Source organism: Dichotomopilus funicola, assembly GCF_033296635.1.
Source record: "Dichotomopilus funicola strain CBS 141.50 unplaced genomic scaffold C8A04scaffold_29, whole genome shotgun sequence".
In the NCBI taxonomy this organism is placed as follows: Eukaryota; Fungi; Ascomycota; class Sordariomycetes; order Sordariales; family Chaetomiaceae; genus Dichotomopilus; species Dichotomopilus funicola.
Window position 1 is genome coordinate 1 of NW_026944050.1, and position 20,230 is coordinate 20,230.

Here is a 20,230-nt window from a genome sequence, read left to right on the forward strand (position 1 = left end):
AAAAAAAAAAAAAAAAAACAGACGAAGAAAAAGATCAGAACATCAAGTCCACCCTTACCCACACACATTCCCTCTGGTTCCCTTTCCCAATGTACGCCATAATCGCATCGCCCTCCCTTTACTTAGACGCACTCGCCTTCTCCCACACACTATCAAACAAGCCCGACTCGTCCACAGCCGTAGCACTCGTCGACAAGTGATCCACAAGCACCACACTCTCATCCTGTTGCCCACCGCTCGTTTCCCTCCCCGGCCCCGAGGAAACAACGGGGGACTTAGCGTCCCTTGGCGTCGACCCCGATTCCGGCGCACCGGCGCCATCATCCGGCACTACCTCCGCCTGCCAATTACTCGAGTACACCACCGCAGCGAACCCTTCCAGGTCCGGCACCGCTTCCATCGCCTGGAGGTACTCGTTGGGCATGCCGTGCCCGATCACGTGGGCCTGGCGCGTCAAGACACTGGTGATCTTGGGGAGAAGGACGGCACGATTCGCGGCGCTGCCGCCGAGGGCGCTGGATAGAGGGTCGTTGAAGGGAGTTGTTGCTGATAGTGGTGGTGCGCTGGTGCTTGCGCTGCTGGTGCTGGGGGTGGCTCCGACCAAAGGGTCAAAGATTCCGCCGCCGAGTTTGTGTTCGAGAAGCGTGGAGAAGCCGGCGTTGAGGATCTGGGTGTGGACGTGGGCAAAGTGGGGTGACTCGATCAGGTCGGCGGTTTCGTCGAGCAGGCGGCGAAGCGAGGCGGCCGTCGAGGGGGAGCTGGGGGGGGTAGGGTTATTGCCGGCAGGAGTGGACGGCACTGCATCCTCTTCGGAGAGCGGATCGGAGTCGAGCACACCCGATTCACGCAGGACATACTCCTCCATATCGGGGGGCGGGAGGAGGAACGCTAGCCAGGCGGTTTTCTGCCCATGCTCTGTTGGCGCAGTACCTTCGACGAGGCTGCGGACGTCGTGACTGAGCTTGGCGAAGGTGCCGAGCGTGACGGTATCACGCGGACTGAGGTGGCCAAAGACCTGGCGGACCGCGGCTTCGACGCGCTGCATCACGTCGACCCAGCCGCGGTTGAGGAGCCACCAGCTGAACGTCAGGTATTTGCGGTTGACTTCAAAGTCGGTGCCATAGGCCAGTTCCGCATTGTCATCGTCGTTGTTTTCGAGGCTGATCGTGCCCGGTGCTACGTTTCCGCCTGTGGCAAGAGAGACTACGCTCGAGAGGTAGCTGCGGCGACCGAGTAGGTTCAGTTGTATTCTCGTGAGCATGGTGAGCAGGCTGAGGGTGTAAAGGAGGGTGTATGCTCTCGTGATAGCTGTGGGTTAAAACCGATGATTAGCAGGCAAGGGCAAGGACAACGGAATGGTTCAGCGGGCCAGGTAGAATCGGCTTACAGCTAATTGTCAGCTCATCCCACAGCTGCCTCTTAGTCTTTCGCGGCTTGGAAGCTACGGCTGCCGGAGGCGCGGGCGCGGGCGCATCTGGCTGAGCGCTCGTGCTCGCGGCCGCGGCGCCTTCTGAAACCGCGGTGGTTGATGATGGTGCAACAACCGAGAGCTGTGTCGTGGCCTGCACACCACCTTCACTCTGGGCGCTCACGGTGATGATGCTACGGCCATCGTCGTCGGTCGCGTTCAGGTCGGACGTGCTTGGTGGGCTTGTCGACCCGATGCTCCGTGCCCTAGCCAGGGCGGAACCCTTCATCTGCTGAATCTCGTACGTGATCTTTTCCGTGTCCATAACCTCCAGGATGTTGGCCGTGGCGGTCGGGAGGAGGGCAAGGACGGTAAAAGTGCAGTCCTCTTGGTTTTGCTCGAAGCGACGGCGCAAGCTAGCAGCAGCACGTCCATTGAGTCAGCTCTGGAAGTCCTGCACAATGCAACTCGCACCAATTGACCTAGGTAGTTAGAATTTCAATGCTTACTTCTCCTTGGCGATGCGGTCGCTGCTCATGCGCTCGCGGGCATCGCGTAGCTTCCCCACGACGTAGCTAGTGACGACGTAACCGGCGCCGACAACGCCCACGCCAATGGCAAGGGGCGTGCGGTTGCGCCGAAACCATCGCCTCGTTGCGGCGAGCATGGTGTGCTAGGCGAGTGTTGCGCTTCTTTCGTGTAGGGCATCCACATGTGTTTGCGTGAGAATGGATGCGTGGAGGTGTAGTTGCTACCTTGGGAAGTTGGTGTCGTGCCCGGTTTGCAGCTGACAGTCGGGTGTTGAAGTGCTGCCCTGAAAGTGCTGGTGGTGCCCAGTCTTCGGCAGCCTCCCGCTGGCTCGGCCCCTGCTGCACCATCGCAGATAACCTCGGCACGGCGGGTCCTGATAGGGCTGATCAGAAGCCGGGTGGGGTGGCGCGTCTCCAAATGGGGGATCGCGAATGCGTGTTTGATGAATGTAATATTACGCGGAGCTGTTCATTCTAACCCTAACCCTTGTATCGATCTGACGCAGCCGACTTCCCCACACAAATGTCCCCTGCATAGCCGGATGCATGCGAGCCATGATAACGGACGGACTGGCCCAGGAACTTGAAGCTCACGAAAGCCAGTGAAGTTGAGCTGCAGTTTTATCGTACTCCTCGACCTCCAACCCCAGAGCCGGTCCTGAGCAACACGACAGTGATACATTAAGCAACAAACAACACACAGCGCGGCATTGCAGCATTGCACTGTATTGCATCGCGGCGTCGCCCATCATGACCCAGATCGTTAGCTTCACTGTATTTAATGACCTCCCCCTCGAGCTCCGCCAGTTGATATGGCACTTCGCCCTGCCGGAGGACGAGCCCGAGGTTCTCATCGTCCGGGCCGACCATCTCGATATCAAGGGCCGGCAAGTAAACCCGGAGCCTATGTTGGTCCAAACGGTATTTCCGGCGCTCATGCACACATGTCGGGAGTCGCGCGAGTACACCCGCAACCTAAGCGGCATCATCTTCCAGTACATGCCACCGGCCGGCTGTGATGTGCCGTACCGTCTCTTCCGGCCCGAGCTGGACACCGCCTTCTGGGACGAGAACGTGCAGAATTCCCTCTGGGCATCCTACTTTGAAGCCGGTCATGACAAGTGGTTGGCACAGCTCCGTCACTTGGCCGTCCCCTCAGCGACGGCCTTTGTGGGACAGCACATGACCGAGTGCATCATGGAGCACTGCCCACGGCTGCGGACGTTGTCAGTGGTCTTCCCGGACTCGACTGATTACAACCGGGTGCGGACGCGCTTTGAGGAGCCAACGGCGAGACGTGCGAGGCTGGTTGAGATTCCCGGCGACCACGCCCGCCGCACAATGGTCGTCTTCGACACCTGGCACTATGACCCGACGTACCGTATCCCGCTCTACGACTTCCTGCTCCTGTTCTGCAGCGATCTCAACGATCACAGGAACGCCTTTTACGCCCCCCACGATGTGTGCCTTGGCCAAGCGTGGACAATCCGAACGGACGACGATGGGAAGAGGCCGCGTTGTTTCCTCCAGACTTTTGTCGAATGGAATAGTGGGAGGTGGGTGGAAGCCTGCGGGGGGAGGAAGCTGGCAAGCCCCGGAGGCTAGGTGCCCCGGTCGGAGCAAGGACCTGCAGTATTCGGAGACGGCGAAAGAAACGTGTCGAGTGCGAATCTACGTAAGTGTTCGGGGGACGGTAGCATGTCCGAAGCCCCGAGTCATCGGACAGCAAAAGGAGAATGAAGGGAGACTCTAACCCTAACCCCCACTGGCGCTTCCAGCTGCGCCTCTTCGGCCCGGGCTTTCCATAGCCTGCTGAGCTTGTCATCTGTCATCCGTTATCTACGGTGGGATCAGGGCGCGGATAGAAAGGATCAAACCGCTCAAAAAACCACAGTCAAAACCCGACGGAACCGTACGGAAGTTTGACGGGGCAATTCGCCTGGATCGAAGGACACTGCTGCAGGTAACCCGAACGGGCGGTTGGAATCGGCATTCCACAGCTGTGGCCACTGAAGGAGCGCTGTGGGTTTCGCCACCCGCCGGGTGAACAGCGGGCATTTTAGTGACAAACCCCCCGGAGTTCACCGTGGGGGCCTGGGGTTCCGGAATCCGGGGCACGGTGATACTCCACACGGGCCAACGAACCTGGACGTCACAATTCCTTTCGCTCCGTTCCCGCTGCCCCTCAATTGCAAATGCCCCTCAGTCTCTGAACAGCCTAGCCCCTTTTCAACCTCAACATCGACATCCTCCGAATTTGCAGAACGCCGACATTTCCCAACACTACTTAGAACACTTACCTACCCGCCTACCTCGCTAGGACTCTCGCAATGGATCAGCGCGGCGCCCCCGAGTTCATCCTAGAGGCCTTTGCCGATCCTAGCTCGGTGCGCGACGTAGTTCGTGGTGAGTTTCGCCCAAGATCACTTTGTGTCGCTAGTTTCTCCTCGGCTCGGCCAAAGCATTGCCGTCGCTACAGCATCGTCAACGCGCCAGTCCCGGCGACCCTACATTGCCGCGCAAAGGCTGACCTCATCGCCCTCGCAGGAATCCTCCACACCATCTTCTTCCTCCGATACTTCTCTGCCGTCCTCCCGCAGACTCGCGATGTGCTCGGGCTCGAACTTGCATACGTCCCCGAAGCCGAGATCGAAACGCTCATCGACCAGCGTGTGGCCGCTCTGGTGCGCCAACTCGAGTCGGAGCGCCACCAGTCCCATGCACTATCCGACAACCGCGGCGGCGGCCTCGGTCTTGGTTTACTAGGAGCGGGTACGCCTCCTTCGACGACCTCGAGCGGCGGAGGCGGTCGCGGGCAGGTCACCATCCAATTTCTAGAGAAGCGCCGGCGCAAGACGTGGTACGCCATGCGCGGCGACGACGAGGTCTGCTGGGAGAGCTGGACAGTCAAAGTGACCGTGGCCGATCCTCGGACAGAAGGCGGTATGTCCCCCCGTCCATTTCATTTTTTTGCTCCTGCTCCTTGACTATTTTTTTCCTTTCCCCTGCCGTTTTCCCCTTGTCCTCCCCGCCCCCCCACCTTTTGACACCAACCAAACCATCACAACGTAAACAACCGAGCCCTCGCTAATCAAACCTCTCAGAACGAGCCAAAGTCCGCCGCGCATCCGAAACCACCCTGCACAACACCATCATGAAAACCATCACACTAGCCAACGCCCACAAAGACCACATACCACCGATTACCACCTCCGACTCTAACCCTTTCCCCTACCAGATCCACGTCGGCACCAATGGTGGGAACAGCAGTCAACACTCTCCGCAACCACTACAGCAACAACAGCAGCAACGAAAGGAGGCTGCTGTCACCGCAGCTACCGGTTGGGCTACGCGCATGGGGATTTACTAGCGCGGAGTCCCCTGGGCGTATCCCAAAAGGAGGCAGTGAGCAGGGACAGGGCAAGACACTTATCATAATATAGAGTTCGAGTTGAAGAGTGGATAGTGAGTCTAGGTCTTTAAGCGGATAAGTTACGGGCGATTGCGAGGAGAACTTAATACTAGGAATAAGGCATGGAAACCCGGCGTTTTGGGTATGGGAGTTCATCGGAGGTGTATGGGATGGAGTGACGCGGGATTGGGTGGATTGGGATAGACAATGGGCGTATTTAGAATGTCCTTTTTTTGCGTTTGTTTCCGGACACCCAAGTGGTGGGAAGTCCACCTCCAACTTCCGGAGTGGTGGTTGCGGACTTCTTTTTCTCTATTTTTTATTTCTCGGGGTTAGGAAATGAGGTCGAGATACCCTACAAGGAAACGACGAATAGACAAAGTAAGGTGGTAGGACGAGAAGACGAAATAATAAAAGAGGAAGAAAGAAAAGAGAAGGGAGGCAGTCCCAGTGCAAAACACATATTCGCAGTACCTGACAAGTTTAATGCTCCATTTTCAAGTTTACAAGCTTGATTGACAGTTTTAGCCCCAGGGTATAAAATATGGTACATGACAGTTCGTAAAGTAAACAACCATTTCAACTCAAAAAAGGATTACATCAGGATTAGCATTACACAACACAAGAAAACCAAGGAGCTGAGTCGGACAGCTCACAGTAGCAATATCATGAACAAGAGAGCGCGGATTGTGATACACCATAAACCACAACAACAGCAAGCCAGCATTTGCAGAAAAGAGGCAACAATATCATGTCAATCGACCGATCACCCCCAACTAGAACAAAGTTATGAGATACCCCGCAAGTACAATGACAATGACAAAGACAACCACAAATAAACACATGAATTGACCCGCTCGACCTCCCATGTCCGTGCCATATCCCCCAATTCCCATAGTTTACCCTACCCGATGCCGACCAACCCATCCCATCCCATCCAACCGGAAAAAAAGCAGACCAGACCCAGACCCAGACCCAGAACCCAGACCCAGAACCGGACGCTCTCGCTGATAGGAAAAGGAAAAAAAGAAGAATCCAGGAAACCCCGACCCAAAGACGTCCAAACCGTCTTCTTCCACGCGCCCATGGAAGAGAGACTTCAGCGCCTCCAATTTCCCATGAACCCAATTTCCTATAAGTCCGGTTCCGTGGCGAGTATTTTCATTTCATGGCCGTTGAAAGACCAAAGAAATAAAAACCCCCCACCAAAACAGAAAACAAGAACACCCACCCCCAGCCCAGCCCGAGGTCCCAAAGTGTGTTTGTTTGATTCCCACCCGATCCCATCCACTCCCGAGTCGCTGTAAGTTCGCAAAAGGAGTGTGTGGGGTGAGGAAGAAAAGAAAAACTAGAGCGAGGGAAAAAAAGAAGAAGTGAAAGAAAGAAAGGAAGAAAGCAAGCACATAAACAACATCTCCATCATAAACCAGAGAGCACTCCTCCCGAGTGTAAGTCAAGCCCCGGCCACCCAATTCAGCTACCCTTTCCTCCTTAAGCTATTCTCGTCCGAGTGGGCCAACTAGCCAGTGTCAAAGACCCGCCACTATTATGCACCGCCCGTGCCCATGTCGGTGCGTGGAAATAATCCGTAGCTTCCATAGCGAGCGGTGAAGAACCGCAGGGTGTGGCTGATGTTGTCTGTGCTCTCGCGGACGGAGGGGCGGGACGATACAACGTAGGAAAGCTCAAGAGAAGGGACATCCCGTCGTTATCCTGATTGCCAAAGCCTGGTCGACGAGACAGGACAAATGATAAGAACCGAGTTCAAGAGCGGAGTCCCCACCCCCATGCTAGGCGATGGGAAGTAGTGAGATGGTTGCTAGGGAAGCAAAATCCTCTTTTGAGAATTGGGAAGTGTGGGCGGTGGAGGTCGTGGGCGTGGTATGGCGCAGTATGTGAGGGGGTGTGGCGGCGAGCATAAAAGGAAAAAAAAAAAGAAGGAAATAAAAAAGCAGAACCGGTTGCCCCCCATTTTCTCTTTCTCATAATCGTGACGGTCATCAGAGCATATCCCCGTCCCCCCGTTTCCCGGTAACCATCCCCGTAGCCTCCGAGAACGCAATGCAATAACAACCTCCAAAACAAAAACCTAGGTGATTCGACAAGATAAAGAGATGACCAGAAGGGGCGGCGGTCAGACGACGAGAGCAGAAGACGAGAGATTTAGAACGTCGAGGTGTAAGCACGGTTGACAGGGCCTTTTCCTGCTGGTGCTGGGGCCGATGACGTAGTGCTGTTAGCGCCCCGCGACGATTGTGTGTTGCTCGCGCCAATTTTCTCAAAGTCGGCAAGCATGTCGAACCCAGAGAAGTCGTTCTCTTCAACGAGAAAGTCCGGTGTGTCAAGCCCGCTGAGGTTGACGCCGTGGAAGACATCAAGATTATCATTACTGATGAGAGGCATTTTGCTGGGCGATTGTAGGTCGAGGAAAAGCTTGCTCGGTGACGACGGGAGTCCGTCGAAGACCTTGCTTGGAGTGTCCAGCACTAGGTTACAAGGCTGACTGGGGATCTTGAGGAAAGACGAGGACTTGGAGGCGCTGGGGGCCACACCCGCGAGCTGATTCAACGCGCCGGTGGACTGCGACCGCTCTAACCGTTGCTTCCTTACCGAGCGCTTAGCTGGTGAACCCATCGGGGCAGCGTTGTTGGGAGTCAAGGCGAGGAGGGACTGAAAATCAGGGGCATCCTCAAAAATGTCAAAGCCGTTGCTGTGGACACTATGGCCCGACTGCTCTAGATAGTACCATAGATGTTCTCCGTGGACATTGGGCGTATGCTGAGCCGCGAGGTCGCCTTCGGGAAGCAGCGCGGACACACGCCGGATGGGAGAATCCACCATGGACTGGATATTCTCCCGGTGCAGACGCAGGTTTGTACTGGGCGAGACAGACGGTGGAGGTTTCGGCGGTGCTTTCAGTTTTGTGGCGGGCGTCAAGGGCGGGAGCATCTGACCACCTCCGCCGCTAGATTGCCGCCGAATGGGGGATGATGAAGCAGGTACGCAGTTGTACGGGCGCCCCTTGGATGGGCTGTCGTAAGACGAGGCACGAAGACGAGCAATTTCTTCCTCCGCGCGACCTCCCCTCTTGATTCTCGGCCGGTCAGCCTCCGATGTGAGAAGCTTAGCGTGTTGCTGTGGGCGCATAACCGAGGATTCCAGCGAGGAAATGTACCCGCTGTCATCTAGGGACGCGAACCCGCGCCTGTGGCGGGATTTGGTGGCCGACGATTGCTGCACACGCTGCTGCGAGGGCGGCGTGTCGTTGTGGCGGGCCTCCAGGCGCCGGGGGATCGGGGGCGATGAGTGCATTGCCGCAGGAAGGGGCGAGTACAAGTCCGCATCGTGCACCAAGTCCTTCTCGGAGGGCCCCCCGCTGAGGGCTTCGTCGATGGTGGCCGCATCAGATGCGGGAATGGTTGCGTCAGACGAGATTTCCGGCAAGGGGGGAGCGGGCGCAAGGTGCTGCTGAGGTTGGTGAGGGGGCAAAGCGGGAAGAAGGTTTGGCGGCATTGCAACAAGCTGTGGAGGGAGCATCGGCTCGGACATGCAAGGCGGGCGTGGTTGCGGCTGCGGGAGCTGGTGTTGTTGCGGGAGGGACGGCTCGAGCCGCGTGGACATGACCGGCATATTCTCGCCCGTGCATATGGTTGACTTCCGCGACGGCTTCTCCTTGAGCACCGTGTGCTCGGTGCCCGGCTCAATCAACCAATAGCTCCCCTTTCCCGGATCGTCCTTGGGCCGCTCCTGCTTGACAAAACTCTTGTTGAGGCTGAGGTTGTGGCGGATGCTGTTCTGCCAGCCGGTGTTGTCTCCGCGGTAGTAGGAGTATGTGTCGGATATCCATTTGTAGATTTGGGACAGGGTCAATTTGCGCTGAGGCGACCGGACGATGGCCATGGCGATCAGAGTGGCATAGCTGTGGTTCGGTTTCGTACCGTCGTCAACGATGGGCGAAAATGAATCGTGCGGAGGCAGGTCGTCCTCGACTTTTATCTTCTTCGCCGGGCGGAGTTCCTTGATGGGCGCGGCCTCCATCAAAACGCGTTTTCCGGACGGTTTCTGGTGGTAAAAGTTCTCCAAATCGAGGTTAAACTGCGACGGGCCCGGGGCGGGGTAAATCGGGGGATGCGCATTTTCCTTGCCCATAAACTGCATGCCAAACTCGGGGTGTTGAGGCTTTTTCGCTACGGGTTTAAAACGCGACATGATGGGTTGTTTCTTCTCGAGCGAATCCGTTGACGGTGGTGCGTTGCCCGGCGGTATCATCGGCCCTGCGTTGAGTTTGCTACCTTGCGAGGTGTTCAGGGCGGCGAGCGGTGCATTGGAAGGCCGCCTGCTGGACTTGTAGGGTGAGCGTTTCGTCGCCGGAGTCGATGTCATTGCGGGTGGGTTGAGAACGACGTTGTTATCTGTGCTCTGGAGGGGCTGACGCGCGGGTTTCGGGGCCGCGGCGATCGGGGTATGCGGGACCAGGTCTGCGGCTGGTTGTCCGAAGTACTCATCGTGGAAAATCGGGAAAGGCTCTTCAGCCTGTGAAGAAGATGGCCTGGCCATCGGTGGCCGAGTTTTTGCGCGCGGGCGCGCACCGAGACGGGTGCGGGGGAGGTGGTTGTTCGATCTCCGTTAGGCGCCAACCAGGTCGGGTCTGGACTGCGGCGGCTAACGCGGGCCAGAGAAGTGTGTGCAAGCCGGCTTCGTCGTCGCGATATGTCGCCAAAAGCCGGGTGTACCAGTATCGCCGGTGCTGGTTTCGACCTCTGATCGAGATGGTGACTGATCTCACGAGGTGGTTGTGGGGGAAAGCGGTGAAGCAAGGGGTGAAACGTTGGTTGTATGTAAGTCGAGGGGGGGGGGCCAAGACGTTATCGGAAATCGGTCGAAGGTGAAAACGCGCGAAGGGTATCCGTAAATGTACAGGGTGCAATTGGCAAGATACTCGCTGAGCAATGCAACAATTGTCGGTTCGGTCGCGAGAGTGTTCGGCTGGTGTTGAAGGTTCGTCTCAAAATTTTCGGCAGGGAAAGAAAACCTGGGCGGGAAGGAAGTTGTTGGGCTGACGTGGGAGGTCGGCCGATGTGGGAGGTGGGAGGGAGTGAGACGAAGAAGAGGGTTTGGTTGGCAGAAAGGGTTGTGGGCGTGCAGCAGCGAAAGATGAACTCCCGCTGCCAGCTCACACGCTTGTTCCAAGAAGGTCGCTCAGTGGGGCGGAAAGCAGGCAGGGAGTGGACAGCACGGGGCCGGATTGGACCAGGGCCTGACCGCTGACAGGGATTTAGAAGGTGGAGTGGGCTTGGAGCAGGGGTGTTCGGGGCAGAGGAGGACCTCGAAGGCTCGGCCACAACTCCCGTCTTCCAGACTTCTCGCCGAAACGTTGGCCTTGGAGGAGATGGGCGACGTCGCCTCAGACCAAGGTTAGGAAAGAAAGGCAAAAATTCAAAAGGTCAAGCGACCATGTATACGTTCGCCCGAGAGCGAGAAGGCTTGATCAAGACCTCAATGGTCTGCAGTACTGTACTATGTAGTGTACGAAGTGTACGAAGTCGTTGGAAGCCCAGATGGGGCCTTGGGTATCTCGAGGGCATGTGGGTTCAAGATGACATGAGGTGAATGGTTGGATGCAATGCAGCGTAAATGGTTGCGCGATGGCAGACAGCTTGGGCCGCGGAATTGGCCAGTCGTCTCACACCAGATGATCTCCACGACAAGCAGTGCAGAGTTCTTGACGGCGTCCGAGGTCTGGCCTGCTGAGAGGAAGCCAAAGGAGTTTCCTTGCGAGAAAACCTCCTCGAGAACCGACACGGCCAAAAGATGGGCGGCCCGGAGAGGTCGCACGTTCAGGAAAGATTGGACGGGCAATGCTTGGTTGGCTCTGGCGCGATGGATGTGACGCTTGGCCCCCAGCTCGACAAGGCTCATGGCCAACGAGATGCTGCAGTGGCATGCATTGTTTATCCGGAGGGTCCACTTAACGCGAAGTTTCGCGTCTCGGTCGCGCGTCCAGGTCCGACGGGCCAATCACGCGTGCGCAAATGAGTCGAGAGCTCGCGGGGTTTCCAGTTTCGAGGCCGAGAGCTTGGGCCTGCTGTGCTGCTGCATGGAAGCTGCCTCAGGCTTTGCTCCTGCCGTGAAGGGAGGACCTGTTGCGGGCGTCTCAGCCACACTGGTGCTGCAGGCTGCTGGAGACACAACGACCCTCTATCGGATCGCCACCATTACGCCCATCCATCATCACTCCAAACAAACAGACCACCAAGACTGCCTTGACTGCCTCCTCCGTACATATCGCGCAACATTCTGGATTGTATCGGAAACGAAAACCAGTTCAGTTCGCGGCCTCTCCGCTCGGCCATAACATGAGCTCATATACACGTGGACGTGGATGTACGATCTGCCTTGTTCGAGCATGGCCCGGGGTGTGAAGCTCGCAACGATCGGCGAGTGACATCATTGGCTCCCTTGCTAACCCGTTGCCCATAATGCCCCACATATGCACTTGGGTGATCGATCGAGGGCTTGAGACCGCAGAGCAGAATCGCAGAATTATAGAATCTCAAGAGACAGTTCACAACTCAGAGTCCCCAGTCAAAAGTTCCTCCGGAGCGCCTAAGTCTCAGAATTTTGACTTGTCTCGAACTTTCTAATACCCTCGATTTCCTTCTTGCTCGAGATTGAACGACGCCGGATGGCGTGTTCTCCTTCTCCGAAGTACACTACATTCCTCGGCTCATTCCGGGGACGGAGGAGCAGGGTTCAAGGCTCTTCTCTCATCTCTCCCTCGATTCCAGGTTTACACCAACTTACACGAGGATCGGAATTGAAAGCTCCTCCGCCCTTTTTTCCTCGATTCGCCTTTGAACAAGCCGAGCTCCAATTCAGTGTCAAGCGTCCACCAGAATACCAACAAAACGAAAGGGAAGTCGGGCAACATTCCGGCACCCTTAAAATTAGCTTGACTCCCAAGTGCCTGAGCCTCCATCTCACAGCAACAAATTATGGATCCGGATGACCCTCGCCGCAAGCACACAGACAGGGTTGTGCATCCCTCATCTGGATGAGACGGACCGCAAGCCACGAACCAGCAAAACGCCGAGAAGTAAAGCTGTTTTCGAAGCTCGCCCAACGGTTATTTCTCTCGTTGAACACGAAACGGGCAAACGCTGATTTAAGCGTGTTTCACGAGGTTGCCCAGACTTCTACCCCACGACAAACTAGCAAATATCCATTCAACCGAATTTACCGAACGCAGCAACGGCAGCGAGGGTGCATTGGGATCTCATTTTGACTCCTTCAAGGCTCCAGACTTCCAATGCTTCTCCAGCTCGCTCGGCTTGTTCTAGGGCTGCAGCAGCCTGCAGGGCTTTCCGCGCAGAATGAAACCCACACGAGGTTCCAGAATCTCCACCTCTCCGCGATTGCCGAGGACCGAGCACCCACCGGACCGTGGACTGCACTGCACCACCAAGGGTGCCGTGAATCTTTGGAAGTTGAAAAAAACCAAAAAAAAACCGGCAGGGACCTGCTGCGCGGTCTCGGCTTCTCGCACAGAGAAAACGGCCGGCCACCTGCACTGCACGTCCCCGTCCACAAACCCCGTGACGGGCCGTTTTGACCGCGGGCGGGCGAGCGTCGGACCGTTTTTCGGGGGGGGGAGAAAAAACGCGGCCCCGTCCCAAGATCACAAGTCGGCCGGCTGACGCGGACACACGTGAACCCGTCCGTGAGGAATGTGTGTGTAGTTCACTGCCAAGGCATTGTCCGAATTCCGTGATCGCAGTTCTAGGCTTACCCTTGCTCCCATCCACCGTAAGTACTTTGCTTCAACTTTGCTCACGTTGTCCCCTCCCAGAGAGCGGGTTGTGTCGGTCGCACGGTGGCTGGGTTGTTGCAAGCCAATTTTCCAGGTTAAGGTAGTTAGGAGTTGTGCCAGCCAAGACAGCACTTACCCGGCATCTCAAACTCACAACCCGCGATCTCCCTCCTCTCGTGCAGGTAACCTGTGTCAGATCGTTTCGGGACCGACGGGGTAATTAGGAGAAACGGCCGAGTATGTGGATGGATTCGATTCGGTCTACAACGATGGCCATGCCGGATGGGCAACAAAAGACTAGTGTAAGTCTTGAGAATTGTATAAACGAAAGCATTCCTATCGGCGCGTCTACCGTTTGGTCGTTTAAATGTCCGGAAAGACGAGTTAAGTAACCGCCTTGTGTAAGGCCTTGTCTCAGAGGTGTATAGTATAGATCGCTTGTGGTACTCAGTTCACATGCACCCAACCCTGCTGCCCAGGATCACAAGGGTAGAGTTTATTCAACCCAGCTAGCTGCTCAGGGCTTTTTTGAGTTGGATAATCAAGCTTACAATCCCTCGTTCATCTCATGTGCTCAACGGCCCTGACATATATTCACTTGCTTACCCATGTCCTAAACTCAACCACCCAGCCAGCCAGTTATTCCAAGGTGTAATACAAGAGAGAAGACATACACACACAACCTCAGATCTCCCCAGCCGATCTCTGCGCTAGACTCTAGTCCCTACTGCATGTCTCATCTCTAAGCGCCCTCTTGCTGTTGTTGTAGTGCAGTTCACACCCCACACACAACGAAAACCCACAGCCTGCCCGATCGATCGCCTTCGATCCACCACATCCATCCCACAACGGATTCGTACCGATTCGTGGCACTCACCCACTGCATAACTATCCACTCACACTTAACGCGCTCTTTTTGTGTTGCCCTAATCTACTATGTGGTGAAAGGTGTGCCCTGTGCCGTGGGTCCCTAGGCTATTTACTTGAGGACTTTTACAGGTACTACACATTGCCTAGGGTTGGGACTCCTCGAGTGCTATAAATTCTCAACGGTTATATTTGGCTATGCTCAGCTGAGAGAAAAAAGGCCACAGTAACATGCTCCTTTTTGACTTTCCTACCCGATACATGGATCGAAGAGGGGAATAGAGACAAGAGAGAAGGGAAAGGACAAAGTAAATACAGAACTGAAAATGAGCCTAGTTTGGACTAGAAAGCACAACTAGTCAAGGAAGGGGAGCAAGCCCAGGTCGTGTGGTCGAGTAGTAAGCCTAGTCAACGTCGACAAAGACATACCTAACCTAACCTAACCTAGCCCTCTTTCTACCTCACCAGCCGAAGCCCTACTGACTACCCGCCCTACGTATTAACCCCCCAACTACCCCTCAACGAAAATACCATCTATTATCTCCCGTTTCCCCCCAGCCTCCCACCTACAGAAACTGTGTTACGTCCCTTGCCCACAAAGGACCGCGTGACGCAACCACCCGCCCGACTCCCGGTACGCAACAGCAGCAGCCACAAGCAATGACCAAGATTCAACCAACCCCCAACTCTCTGACCCACACCCACCTAGGCGCGCGCTTCGGTAGGTAGATAGGTAGTGCGACCCAATGCCATACGCAAAATACGTAGAACATGTAAATGACACACCTCAATCCAGCACCCTCCCCGCAACAGCCGCCCCACTCTTATCCCGTGTCGTAGTCTTCTTAAGCGCCCTGCCCGCTTGAATCTCACCCAAGAATGCAGCGGGTCGACCACCGCCCGACGGTGCAGCCGGTGCGCCGCCCGCAGGCGGAGGAGGAGGCGGAGGGGGGGGAGCCATGCCGGGAATAGGCGGCGGCGGCGGAGGAGGGGCAGATGGTGCACCACCCGGGGGAGGAGGAGGAGGAGGAGGAGGAGGCGGCGGCGGGGCACCTGAACCGCTGGGGCCGGGGCTAGTGGTAGGGAAGGAGCCTGGCATCGGAGGAGGCGGGGGCGGAGCCGCGGCCGGGGGAGAAGCTGATGGGACAGGCGGGGCCGGGGGTGGAGGAGCAACAGGTGAGTTGGCGGCTGGGGAAGGGGATGTCGCGGATTTGTCGCCGGCAGCGGACAACGGGCGCGGGGGTGCCATGGTGCCGAAGAGGATGGAGGCCAAGTGGGCAGCGCTCTTGCCGCCCGGCCTGTCGTCGTCGGAGTCTTCTTCCTCTTCTTCCTCCTTGTCTGACCCCCAGCCATCGTCGTCGTCGGGGCGCCGCCTCGTGGTGGGAATGGAAGGTGCCGCGGGGGCCGCGGGCTGGGTCATGCGGTGGAATGGGTTAGTTGATACGTCGGGCTGAGGCGGGGCCGGGGGTGCGGTCGGAGGTGCAGGTGCAGGTGCAGGTGCAGGAGGTGCCGGGGGTCCGGCTGGGGCGGGCGGAGCGTCCGAGGAGTGCGACATCATCCTGAAGTAGGGGTTGCGGCTCTCTTGGTCCGCCGAGGGGCTGGAAGTGACGATTTGCGGGGGAGACGCCACGGGAGCGGGCGGAGGAGTGGGCTGGCGCTCTAGCTCGCGGGCCACGTTCTGGCTGTCACCCGTCGTCGGCGTCGACGCTTGCGGCGTGATTTGTTCCGGGCCTTCGTCATCCGACGACGAGCTGTCATCGTCCATGGCCTCGAGCTGCTTACGGAGTTCTTCCTCGCGCTTACGGGCCGCCTCGATCTCGGCTCTCCGCTGCGCCAGCTGGGACTCCTTCTCCTTCGCCTCGGCCTGTGCTGCCTTCTTCCTGCGCTTCTCTTCCTCCTTCTTCAGCTTCCCCTGGCGGACCTGTTCTTCTAACGCCTTGAGACGAGCGTCAGCTTCCTCACGCTCCCTAGCTAGCTCGTCCTCTTGAACCCTAGCCTGGGATCTAGGCCGTTTGTTAGCAACTATTTTTGTTTCTTGTGTGTTTTTTATTGTTCAAAAAAGAATAATTGTGCGTGGTGTGAGGGTCAACTTACTCAAGTTCCTGAGTGGCGCGCTGCTGCTCCTCCCGCTCCTGTTCCAACCGTTCCTCCTCCGCCTTCTTCGCAGAAGACTCTTCCTCGGCACGCCGGTCGTCCGCCTTACCAGCCTTGCGGCTAGGGGGTGGGGGAGGCTTCTTAGTCTCAGTCTTAGCAGCAGCCTGGGCAGTAGCAGCGGGCGGTGGAACACCCTGCTCCTCGGCCAACCTGGCCTGTCTCTCGTTCTCGCGACGAGCATCTTCCTCCTCGGCCTGCTGCAGTTTCGCAGCGCGTTCGGCCCGTTCACGCTCGGCTCGCTGAGCTGCGGTTTCACCAGGCTTGGTGGGCGCCTTGATGCCGAGGGCTGCAAGCCGCTCGGCCATGCGCTGCTCAGCCTGCTGCTTGATGAACGCAGCCCTCTCCTCGGGAGTCTTGTACGAGGAATAAGACCCGCCCGAAGCTGCAGCAGTGGCCGGCGAGGCTGTGCGCGAGACAGTAGCCGGGCTTTCGACGCGGGCGGCCGGGGGAGCCTCGGACCTGACGGGTTCCTGCTCGGCCTGACGTCCGCCCTGGCGATCTTGGGTCCGGATACGGGTAGCCCGGCTCGACCGCTGAAGATCGTAAATGAAGTCGCGGACCTCGTCTTCCACGCCGAGAGCGTCGTCCCAGCGGCGCTTCTCATGTTCCGTCGTGGAGTCCTGACCACCCTCCTTGAGGTTGTCCTCGATGCCCTTGGCGAAGTCGCGAACGCTATCCTCGACATCCCGGACCATCCGCTCGTTGTTCTCCTTCTCGGTCCGGGCCTTGATGCTCTCCTCTTCCAGCCGCTTCTCCGCATCTTGGTCGCCGCTCACATCAATCTTCTTGCCAGTCAACGCCGCAGTCCGCTGCTGCATCATGGCCTTAGCACGCGCCTTGAGTCTGTCGGACTCGGTGATGGCACCGCCGGGGCCTGTCCCGATGATGGCGGCCGCAGTGCCCGGGTGCGCCTTGGCGTCCTTCAGGCGGAACAGCTCCAATCTCGCGTCGGAAATCGCCTTCTCCGTCCTCCTGACCTGCGACGCCAGTTCTGGGATCTTGTCGGTCAAGTTCTGCAGCTGACGCTTTAGGGACCGCCTCTCGGCCTCCGAGTCACCACTGACCAAAGCGGAGTCCGGGTGGTTGTCGATATCCTCCTGGATCCTCCTGATGCGACGGTAGAGCTCGTCAGCTTCGCGGCGGTCGCGTCTGTCGAGCAGATCGTCTTCCTCAATGTTTTTCTCATCAGCAAAGTCCATCGCGTCCAGAAGAACCTGCCTCTCCTTGATCTTCTTCCGCAGCTGATCCAAGCTCAGTTCCTCGTTGGAGCCGACGGAAGCCGGAGAATCCGGACGGGGCGATGAGTTCCCCATCCTGCGCCGGGCACTCGAACGGTAGCCCACTGCATCATCATTATTTTTGAAGACAGTGGCGTCTTTGCGGTTCCCAGAGTTGCTCCCGGCGCCCTTGAACGAGTGGTTCTTCAGATAGCTGACGCCGGTCTTCTGGGGTAGCAGGGCCGCGCCAGAGTTCTTGCGGAAGTCCGATTCCTTGTGAAGCATGTTTTTGATGGTGCCGAGCGACTCGCTGAAGTTCCGGGTGGAAGGAGGCACTAGTTCAGCAGGAAGGGTGTTCGGGATGGGATAGCCGTTGAGCTTGCGGTAGATCAAGTGCATGGCCACCGCAAACTCATCCAGGTCCAGGCGACCCTTGTTGCCGTTATCCGCAAGGGTCCAGACCCGTTCTAGGTCGGGCTTCTCCAACCCACTCTGTCCAAAGATCTCGATGGCTTGGTCGCCGCCAATGTAGCCCTTGTTCAGCCCGTCCCAGGCGCGGAACAAGGCGTCATACCTCGTCTTCTCATCCTTGGTAATGGCCCAGGGAATCACGGCATTCCCTTGAAGCCCTGCCGTGGTGTAGTCCTGCTGCTCGCGCCCTTGCTGAGGCATCATGCGTGCCTGCAGCAAATCAATATTCGGAAGGCCAGTTGCGGGCGTGTTGACAAGGCCCCACTGTCCGGGCCGGCCCGTGGGCTGAGCGTTCAGCGGCGCAGGGACCCCGCCAGGGCCAACGTTAGGTGAAAGCGAAGAGCCATAGCCCGTTGGCATCGGCGGCATGGGGGGTCTCGGGCCGGTGTAGCCAGTCGCCTGCGGCATCCCTGTCTGCTGTGCTTGGAGACCTTGGCCCAGAAAACCGGTCTGCTGGGAAGGGAAGCCAGTCATCTGAGTCTGAAGCAATTGCGAGTTGGACGGTTGCGGCTGAGGGTGTTGGATAACAGGGGGTGTAGCCGTGTTTTGCCGCACGCCAAACTCAGGCGCATTCGTGGACGTGGCAGAGGTCGCCCCCGACTCCTCTGCAATGCTGAAGTTGATAATGTCTACCATGCTCGAGACCTCGTTCTTGATGTTGTCGGGTAGCGCAGAGGGGAGTATCTTCCCAGTCAACTTCAAGTTGCAAAGATACATGGCTAGTGCGAACTCGGGAAAGTGTAGCTGGCCGGACCTGGTAGTATCTGCAAGTGTCCTGAAAAAGGTCAGCGGCTGTCACGGTAAGAAAGGCCGGATTAGCCACTCGACCGCCCTATTACTTACCAGATATGCGACAGCGAATCTCCATCTAGCCTAGATCGGAGCAACAAGTCCCTCGCCTTCTCCCCAGACATGGTGCTCTGGCCGTCGCCCACCGCAGACTTGAAAAGTGTCTCGAACTTGGTCTGGTCCTGGGCGGTGATGAATGAGAGGCGAATGTTGGGCACGGTGTTTGCTTGCCGCGGGGCAGCGCTGGGTTGAGGCTTTGCGGCCCCAGCGGTGTGAAACGAAGCAGCCATCTCGGTAAAGCCAGTAGCCTGCGGCTTGACGGGCGGTGGAGGAGGAGCCAGCGTCTGGGCCGTGGGCTGGGGAGGAACCGCCGGAAAAGCATTTTGTTGCTGCTGGGGAAGTTGTTGAGGCTGCTGTTGCTGCTGTTGTTGGAACTGCTGTTGGAACTGCTGGGGGATAGCCGGCATTGGGGGGACACCGGTGGGCATGCTCTGCTGCGGAGTCTGACCAAAGCCGGTGTACTGTGGCTGTAGCTGCCCCGGGCCTTGCGGCGGCTGCAAGCCCGGATATCCCGTATACTGCTGCTGGAGCGGTGCCTGAGCATAGCCGGTCGGCTGCGGGGCGAACGGTCCCGGCTGCTGTTGTTGTTGCTGTTGTTGCGGCTGCCCAGCACCACCAGCACCGAACGGGGCCCCATATTGCGGAGCGCCGGGGCGCGTGCTGTTGCCGCCGAGAAAGTTGTTCGGATTCGAGTACATGGCGTCGGGGTCGTCGAGCTCGGCTGGTCGAAACGGTCTGTGTTGGAAAAGGGGGATGATCGCACGAGCGGAGTCTTCGACGCAGCGCGACCGATCTGGTGTAGCTTCGAAAAATGTGGCGTAAGCCGCGTGAAAGGGGATGTAAGGAAAGACGGATTGTTCCTTCAACTGTTTACAACCCCAAGAATTCAAGAAACGGCGACAGACTCCAACCCTTGGAGCTCACAACGGTGATGACGAGGCCTGTGCGAGGCTGGAGAGCTTGCGAGGTGCCCAGTCGGCGATTGGAAACAAGGGCCTGCAATCTGCCTTGGTTGGGCTGTTGCATGAATCGAAGCATAACTCCGGATAGTGCTGTGGATAGCTGCATGAAGCATGAGCCATGCGCGCCATGCTTCTACTTGGTCGACAGTGAAGCCCCACAAAATGCATATTGTCTTAAGCGAGTCTGCACACCTTCACGCCTGAGGCTCAAGTCTCTGTCTGCCCAACGCGCACGTGTTTCCACCCCCTCACCTCATCTCGTCTCAAATAACCTACTTTAGCGGGGCACATGGGGCCCAGCCTCTCGTCTGGTCAACCATATCCCCGCCTCAATGTAAATTTTGATCCTAGAGGACTTCGAGCCAGTTGTGGCCGAGCCAGTTATGGCTGGGTCTCCAACCCCTCCGTGGGGCCAAAGCCCAATTAATGAGTAAACGACACGAGGAGTCTTGCAGGAGGTGCAGCTATTTGTCCTACTAAGCTTCAGGGGAATCTAGAGAGACCGGGGGTGAGACTGTGACAATTCTGCTGACAACAGAAAAAACTGTGG

General features: G+C 57.5%; 5 protein-coding genes across 5 annotated transcripts; 2 read left to right on the forward strand and 3 right to left on the reverse strand.

Moving 5' to 3' along the window:
* Nucleotides 1-118: 118 nt before the first annotated feature.
* Nucleotides 119-2,075, reverse strand: C8A04DRAFT_28381 (Peroxin-3; the record flags this gene model as incomplete). The annotated part of the gene is made up of 3 exons (XM_062780625.1): nt 119-1,308; nt 1,388-1,824; nt 1,918-2,075. 3 exons carry the CDS (start codon nt 2,073-2,075, stop codon nt 119-121), a joined length of 1,785 nt encoding a protein of 594 aa, XP_062637186.1.
* Nucleotides 2,076-2,688: 613 nt separating this feature from the next.
* On the forward strand, nt 2,689-3,543 carry C8A04DRAFT_37054 (uncharacterized protein; the record flags this gene model as incomplete). Its single annotated transcript, XM_062783752.1, has 1 exon — nt 2,689-3,543. One exon carries the CDS (start codon nt 2,689-2,691, stop codon nt 3,541-3,543), a length of 855 nt encoding a protein of 284 aa, XP_062637187.1.
* Nucleotides 3,544-4,268: 725 nt separating this feature from the next.
* On the forward strand, nt 4,269-5,308 carry C8A04DRAFT_12008 (uncharacterized protein; the record flags this gene model as incomplete). The annotated part of the gene is made up of 3 exons (XM_062777181.1): nt 4,269-4,344; nt 4,486-4,881; nt 5,043-5,308. The coding sequence occupies 3 exons, from the start codon at nt 4,269-4,271 to the stop codon at nt 5,306-5,308; spliced, it is 738 nt and encodes a 245-aa protein (XP_062637188.1).
* Nucleotides 5,309-7,513: 2,205 nt separating this feature from the next.
* On the reverse strand, nt 7,514-9,907 carry C8A04DRAFT_11971 (uncharacterized protein; the record flags this gene model as incomplete). Its single annotated transcript, XM_062777169.1, has 1 exon — nt 7,514-9,907. One exon carries the CDS (start codon nt 9,905-9,907, stop codon nt 7,514-7,516), a length of 2,394 nt encoding a protein of 797 aa, XP_062637189.1.
* Nucleotides 9,908-14,814: 4,907 nt separating this feature from the next.
* Nucleotides 14,815-19,416, reverse strand: C8A04DRAFT_28385 (actin cytoskeleton-regulatory complex protein PAN1; the record flags this gene model as incomplete). The annotated part of the gene is made up of 3 exons (XM_062780626.1): nt 14,815-16,030; nt 16,122-18,644; nt 18,713-19,416. 3 exons carry the CDS (start codon nt 19,414-19,416, stop codon nt 14,815-14,817), a joined length of 4,443 nt encoding a protein of 1,480 aa, XP_062637190.1.
* Between the last annotated feature and the right edge of the window lie 814 nt (nt 19,417-20,230).